The sequence below is a fragment of the Bison bison genome, unplaced genomic scaffold, assembly GCF_000754665.1.
Source record: "Bison bison bison isolate TAMUID 2011002044 unplaced genomic scaffold, Bison_UMD1.0 scf7180017864297, whole genome shotgun sequence".
In the NCBI taxonomy this organism is placed as follows: Eukaryota; Metazoa; Chordata; class Mammalia; order Artiodactyla; family Bovidae; genus Bison; species Bison bison.
The window spans coordinates 2926877-2934193 of NW_011494869.1; the positions used below are offsets into that span (position 1 = coordinate 2926877).

At 49.7% G+C, this 7317-nt stretch overlaps 1 protein-coding gene and 1 long non-coding RNA gene across 6 annotated transcripts in view; one reads left to right on the forward strand and one right to left on the reverse strand.

The window, feature by feature from the left end:
* The first annotated feature begins 1052 nt into the window (after positions 1–1052).
* DHODH (dihydroorotate dehydrogenase (quinone)) overlaps positions 1053–7317 on the forward strand; it is a 13029-nt gene continuing 6764 nt past the window's right edge. Inside the window, exons 1-3 of one of the 2 annotated variants that reach the window (XM_010850936.1) lie at positions 1053–1115; positions 3235–3447; positions 5345–5544. In XM_010850936.1, the coding sequence (XP_010849238.1) occupies positions 1095–1115; positions 3235–3447; positions 5345–5544 (434 nt within the window). In that variant the 5' untranslated portion in view covers positions 1053–1094. The remainder of the gene's footprint in view (positions 1116–3234; positions 3448–5344; positions 5545–7317) is intronic. The other variant, XM_010850937.1, reaches the window with a different exon arrangement.
* LOC104996639 overlaps positions 5558–7317 on the reverse strand; it is a 7416-nt gene continuing 5656 nt past the window's right edge. For 3 of the 4 annotated variants that reach the window (XR_826224.1, XR_826225.1, XR_826223.1), the window contains one exon: positions 5619–6872. This is a non-coding gene — a long non-coding RNA (uncharacterized LOC104996639). Of the gene's footprint in view, positions 6873–7317 lie in introns of all 4 variants that reach the window. The other variant, XR_826226.1, reaches the window with a different exon arrangement.

Consider the following 7317-nt stretch of genomic DNA (forward strand, 5'->3'; position numbering starts at 1 on the left):
CAGAGACTCTTGAGAGTCCCTTGGACTGCAAGGAAATCCAACCAGTCCATTCTGAAGGAGATCAGCCCTGGGTGTTCTTTGGAAGGAATGATGCTAAAGCTGAAACTCCAGTACTTTGGCCACCTCATGAGAAGAGTTGATTCATTGGAAAAGACTCTGATGCTGGGAGGGATTAGGGGCAAGAGGAGAAGGGGACAACAGAGGATGAGATGGCTGGATGGCATCACTGACTCGATGGACGTGAGTCTCAGTGAACACCAGGAGTTGGTGATGGACAGGGAGGCCTGGCGTGCTGCGATTCATGGGGTCACAAAGAGTTGGACACGACTGAGCGACTGATCTGATCTGAACCTGATGTTCATGGAATTTTCTTTGAAAATCAGCTCAGGTATCTTACGCAGTGCTGTAATTCATTTCAACCCTTTTAGTGCCCTAATGGCACCCAACTCCAGTACTCTTGCCTGGAAAATCCCATGGATGGAGGAGCCTGGTAGGCTGCAGTCCATGGGGTCGCTAGGAGTCAGACACGACTGAGCGATTTCCCTTTCACTTTTCACTTTCATGCATTGGAGAAGGAAATGGCAACCCACTCCAGTGTTCTTGCCTGGAGAATCCCAGGGATGGTGGAGCCTGGTGGTCTGCCATCTATGGGGTCGCACAGAGTCGGACACGACTGAAGCGCCTTAGCAGCAGCAGCAGCATACACTCTCAACCCACGATTTATCTAAAGCACACACACTCTTATGAATAAAATGTTTAACTTGAACGATCAAAAACTTGGTGAGAGTGTTGCTTAGAATCTAAGACTCAACATACAGGGAGTCGTCTCTACGGATTCAGGATGCTGCAAATCCGCGCAAGGTGTCTCAGCCAGAGCGCGCTGCCCCGCAGCAAAGACTCCGGGAGGCCGGCGGGCGGAAGAGGCGTGTACACCGCGAATGCGCCGGCGCATGAACGTTCAATCAGACTCTCCGAGCGGAGCGGAGCCTTCCCCTCCGCGGGCAGGGGAGGCGCCCGGAGGGGCGGGGATTAGAGGACGCCTCCATCTCCTCCAATGGAAACGAGTCAGAGGCGGGCCCAGAGGCGGCAGGAGCATGGCGTGGAGGCAGCTCAAAGTGAGTACAGCCGGTGCTGCTAATGTGGCAGCGTGGAAAAGCACGGGCGGGAAGCCGGGCGAGGGGAGGATGAAGGGCTAGCTTGGGCGAGATGTGGACGGGAGGCGGCTCCGAGAGCTTGGGCCTCTTAGGGTAGTGTGTGTAGCTCTGCAGACGCCTGCTGATGGTCATGCGCGTGCATTTACACACGTACTCGGCCACTGTGTAAATGCTACGTGTAAACAGTGTAGATGCTGATCTATGTAAGAGCACGTGGGCTTTTACTGAACTAAGCCCAGGGACACTTAGTGAACACAGGACCGCCTAGCATTGTGTGCAGGATCCAACCTGGAATGAAATCACAGTGAAACATAGTGCCAGTGTTTTTAGATAAACTTTTAGGGCAGGGTTTTTGTAACGGCACTCAGATATCTGTGGATCCACGCAAGGGGCGTTCCTACAGTCTCCTGGAGGAGGCTAGAAGTGTAGATAATGAATACTAGATCTATGGTGACGGCTAGGAGTGACCCTTAAAGGCAAAGCTGATCAGGCCTCCTTGTTTAGGGAACCAAACTCAAAACTTTATTCTGGCCAAGACCCCTGCCTGCCTCCCCAGCTTATTTTTAAGCCGTACTTTTCCTCACTCCTTGATTCCAGACAAACCTTTCCCCTTCCCCCATTACTTGGGTGCATCTCATTCTCCTATGCCGCCTAGAGTGTAGAGGGCCTTTAGCATCGTCCCCTCCCCAGCCCCCGCCCTGGCGCCTAGCTAACTTCTATTTATTCTTTGAATATCAGCTTTAAGACACTGCCTCGAGGAAGCCTTTCTCTGCCTCTGTGATTAGGTTAGGCTCCTCCGCCACTTTTTTCTTCAGAGCACTGTTGTAGGTTTGCATGATCGTTGATTTCTCTCTCCTCCTGAGGTTGTACTCCTCGTGAAGGCAGGGACTTGAGCCTGGAATCCATCGTTGCGTGCACAGTCTCTATGGGGTGAATGAATGAGTGAGTGACTCAGCACCTGGCAGTGATAAGTATCATGAGCAATGTTTGAGTTTGGTGCAAGAAGACCTGATGTTGGATATAAGAACAGAGTTGTGGTTGCCAAGGGGGTAGGAGAGGTAGAAGAGGGAAGGATTGGGAATTGGGGCTTAACAGATGCAAGCTATTACATATAGGATGGGAAAACAACAAGGCCCTGATGTATAGCACAGGGAGCTGTATTCAATATCCAGTGACAAACCGTAATGGAAAAATATGGAAAAGTATATATATGTGTAACCCAATCACTTTGCTATACAGCAAAAGTTAAGACATTATAAATCAACTATACTTCATTAAAATTTTTTTAAAAAGACCTTAGAAAAAATTTTTTTGCAAAACCCTCTTTTGCATCCTGAAGTGGAATTTATGTATAATACAATCTTTCTATATATAATTTAAAAGGTCAACATAATGTCCTAATTGGAATATAAAGGAGAAATGAATTTATAATAATATGTATTTTGACCCATAAATATTAGGGCATGAGTCATCTAGGTAGTGAGTCAGGTGTGTAAGCCTCTACTTAGAAATTCTAGTGCCACAGGAATGTCTTCTGAGATGGTGTTATTCTTATTAATGTTCTGTGCTGAACAGTATGGTCAGCCCTCAATCAACAAGGTAATTGCATTCCTGGAAAGTCAATGCAGATGAAAACCACACAGGATTGTGTTTATGTGGGGAAATAGAGTCTGTAGTTCTAGGCTTAGGTAGTACGAACAGATATTTGTACCTAGTGACTGTCAGTAGGATTTTCAAAAGTCGTAGAGGCACTTCTGACTTTACTGATGCCCACTCACTAAATCTATGAGCAGTCTCCTCCGATTTCCACTGCATGCCCCAGGGTACTCCCCCTCTTGAAACCCCTGGCCTGGAGTCCTTTGGGGCAGAGGAGTGAGTGAGTGCAGAAATGCAGATACAGCCTCTGCCTGAGAGGCCAATATGTGAGCAGGAACAGAGGAGACCAGCATTAGCAGAAGGCTAGGAATGTGACTGAATGTAAAGGCCATTATGTTCCCTGTGAGCGTGTAAAGTGTGTGAAGGGTTTGGGGATGGTTCCTCAGCCTGGCCTTGAGGGGATCCCACTGGCTCTTTTTTCTAGAAGCGGGCCCAGGATGCCATGGTGATCCTGGGGGGCGGAGGACTTCTCTTTGCCTCCTACTTGACGGCCACGGGGGATGAGCACTTCTACGCTGAACTCTTGATGCCGTCTCTGCAGCGGCTGCTGGACCCTGAGACAGCCCACAGGCTGGCTGTTCGCTTCACCTCCCTGGGGCTCCTTCCTCGAACCACGTTTCAAGACTCTGACATGCTGGTAGGTGCTCCTTGTGCGACAGATACAAAGGTCAAGGTCAAAGTCTCCTAATTTATTCAGCTGGGGCTGATCCTTTTGAAAACTAGAATCTCAAGTTAGCCCTCAAACTGTCGTCCCCATCTATAGATTAGGAACACTGAGGTGCAGAGGAGTTAAGTGACTTACCCAAAGGCACCCAGCCAGGAAGTGGCTGAGCCAGGATCCACACCCATGGAGTCTGGCTCAGCATCCTTCCCCTTAGCCACCATCCCTGCCTCACTGAGGTCTCAGGTAGCTCAGAGTTCACCTCTGCTGAAAAGGAAGCATGCCAGCATCACTAGCATCTCATGTGATATAGGGATGTCTAGCCAAGCCCTTTGAGGAAAGCATACCGCTCCTGTCCGAGCCTTATTCCTTCCTGCATCTAATCATGGGCACCACTGTCCCCTTACTCTTCTGTGTGCTGGGGTTTCTGCAGCAAACAAAGTGGAAGAATCCACGTCCTCCTAGAATCTACATCCTCATGTAAGCCCTGACAGTTTCCACTGAAGAGACTCAGCAAAAGGGGGACATTAGAATGATGTGAATGTGAAGAAAACACCAAGAAGCCCTCAGACCTCTCAGGAGAAGAGTCACTATTATTGACCAAAGTGGCCTTCCATATATTTTGCCTTTGCGTCTTAGTATCTCTTTTACTTCCCATCCTGCAGCTTTGAGAAGATGTGTGTGTCGCCTTTTTTCAGAAAAGTGAAATTTTTCTTTGGATTCCTTTCGGTTAGAGAAAACAGGTTACTAATGTAGCTCTTTCATAGCAAAGCCAGGTGGCATAAAGAGAACTTTGGAAAAGCAGGGGGGGACCTGTACACAGTGCTCTGGACTGGTGCCAGCCCCATTTGACCATCATCTCTGGGCTTTGAGGACTGAGGGCTGCCTGGGGGTCCTGTCGTGCAGCTGGGGTCAAGAGCCCCTCCTGGAGCACGGCCCCCAGTGGCCCCCTGCCTAGTCCCCGAGGAGCCATGTGCACATACTCACCTCCATCTGTTCTTCCCCCTCTTTGGAGCAGCCTTTCTTCTTTCTGCTTCTGGGACCAGACGGTGTCAGCCTGGGACCCTTGCTGGTCCCGGCAAAGGCTTTCCTGCAACATCAGCTGACAGAGACAACTCCATTGGCAACTGCTGGCTTTATGACAGGCTGATGCCTTTCCCATCTTTTAATGTATCTGTCTTGCTACTAGATTTGTTGGCTCCCATCAGGGTGAGAATCCTGAATCACTCAGGAGTCGGACTAGACCTGACAAATCATTCTCATTCTAATAAACAATCAGGAATCCAGCCCACGTCTGCCAGGGAAGAACCTGGTCCTCCCAGCCTGGTTCTGGGGCCCAGCAGTCAGAGCTGCCCAGCCGAGGATAGGAGTCATGGGGACTCTGCTGGGCCTTCGTGTCGCCCGGCTGAGGAGGAGGGACACAGCGGAGGCTGACTTACTAAGATGATGAAAGGATCTCGCTGCCTGTTTCAGAATAGCACCCACTAGGGGCTGAGACCAATGAGCCACTCTCTCCCACCAAGGATAGCGGATAAGAAGGTGGAATCCTTAACTGTGATGAGAAAAGGCAGCACCTGTTCAACCCATGGTGGGAACGCTGTTTGTCTCCTTGGTGATGATAAAGCCTGATGGTTCTCAAACTCTGGCTGGTATCAGAATCAGCTGGAGAGCACTGATAAAGATCGATTCCCTCAGAGTTCCATTCTGCACCGCCCCCCTCCCCGCCCAAGACTCTGATTCCTTAGTCCAGGGATGGGCCCTGGGACCTGAGGTTTAACAGGCAGGTGATTCTGACATAGGCATGCCGGGGACCATGCTTTGAGGAACACCAGAATGGCTTTTTCTGCCTGTGACTTTCTTTCCTTCTCCTTAGGAAGTGAGAGTCCTTGGCCATAAATTCCGAAATCCAGTGGGAATCGCCGCAGGATTTGACAAGCACGGGGAAGCGGTGGATGGCCTTTACAAGATGGGCTTTGGTTTTGTTGAGATAGGCAGTGTAACCCCAGAACCTCAGGAAGGAAACCCCAGGCCCAGGGTCTTCCGCCTCCCGGAAGACCAAGCTATCATTAACAGGTAGGTGAGCGGCCGTACGACGTGGACATTTTTCTGTCATTTGGAATGTTCTGGAATCATGTTGAGCATAAAAGCAGGTTTAATGATTTCAGTTTAATGTATATACAAGCTGGGGCTCGGAGGACTACAAAACAGCTACAGTCACAAGGTCACAAGCAGGAGAACGTGGGTATGGGTGTTGGCTCACTTGACTTTGGAGACTGTGCTTTTTCCACCTGGTTACTTCCAGTGCCCTTGCCCAGCTCTGTCCAGTAGAAATATGATGGAGTCCTATATGTAATTTAAAGTATTCTGGTAGCCACAATAAAAATGTAAAAAGAAACAGGTGAAAATAAAATTGACTTTAATAATCACTACATTATTTGTAATATTTATTATACTACTTAATTGTAAATGCTTAATATGTACTTTTAATATATAAGCAATATAAGCATGACTGGCCGTGTGCCTTCTTTCACTGTATCAAGCCTCTGAAGCCCAGCATGCTATCCCTATAGCATTCTCGCTTTGACTGGCCAGGCTTCACTCTCTGTGGCCGCATGTGGTTAGTGGTTCTTCCGCCAGACGGCACAGCCCCTGCCTTCAGTAACCGGGAAAGGTAATAATCGATATAGACAGCTGCTTTTAGGAAGAGAGATCCTTCTAGACTATGTAAAGCCCTTCTTTTTGTGACCCCCTGGAAAGTTTTCACTACAGCAAACCCAGAAAGTGGAGAAGTTCCTCCTTTCTGGTAGCAGTATTTGAGAGCCTCCTTGGCGGGGGTGGGGAGGTTTGAGAGGCAACTTTGGGATCATGAAGGGCCTTCTGGGAGGCTGATGTATGGAAGGTTTATTTGGCTGCACGTCCTGCTTTATCGTGCTTGTTTCAGGGAAAATTTCCAGCTTTAGACATTAAATTACTGATCTTTCCCCTGTAGGGTGGGATCAATAGCTTCAGAATGGTCAGGTAAAAAATGTTTACGATTCACCTGCCACAGATAACCCTGGGTACCAGGATGACGGGGCCTGGTAGGATCGTGTGCGTGAGAAGTGGCACGAGAGAGTAGGGCCTGAGCTCCCAGCCCTTGTGTTCCTGGCTCCAGGCATGCCTGGCCCAGGGTGGGTGCTGAATGAACCGAGTCAATGAGTACATGTATCTATTAGGTGTTTCTGGCTGCAGAACTTACTTACTGTTTAAGTAGTAACGGGTGTTTGTTATTATTTCCTCCTCATTATGGGTGTAGTAGGCAGGTCTAGGGTTGGTTGAGCAGTGGGGTGGCGTCAGGACTCTGGTCCAACCTCTGTGGGCCTTCGCTTCTTGCAGCCTGAGCTGCAAGCGTATGTCCTCACCTGAGGACATCAGAGAGCAGAAAGGAAAAGGAAGTATGGATATGGGGGGAAGTGGGTATTTTCCCAGAAGCTCCCTGGTGGGCAGCACTTTGTATCTCAGTGATCAAGCCCCATCACATGCATTTCACCCTGTACTGGAGGGCTGGTGCCACTGGTAAGGAGGAAGGGACGGGGGTGGCCATTAGAGCAGCGCCCCTCTGGGGGCTGGGGACGAGAGATGAGAGAGACGAGGCCCAGCCTTTGTGGAGTGTCCACTGACAGGTGATGGAGAAGACGTTGTCTCTTGTCCTTGAGACGGCTGTAACCCAGTAGGGGAACAGCAGCCTTTATGTGCATCAGTCAGGAGAAGACGGGTACAGGGCACTCCATGCACGCCAGCAGGTGAGGGAGCATCTGGCTTGGGCCAGGAGAGAAAGGATGAGGAGATGGAGTGGCAGGGGGGGGG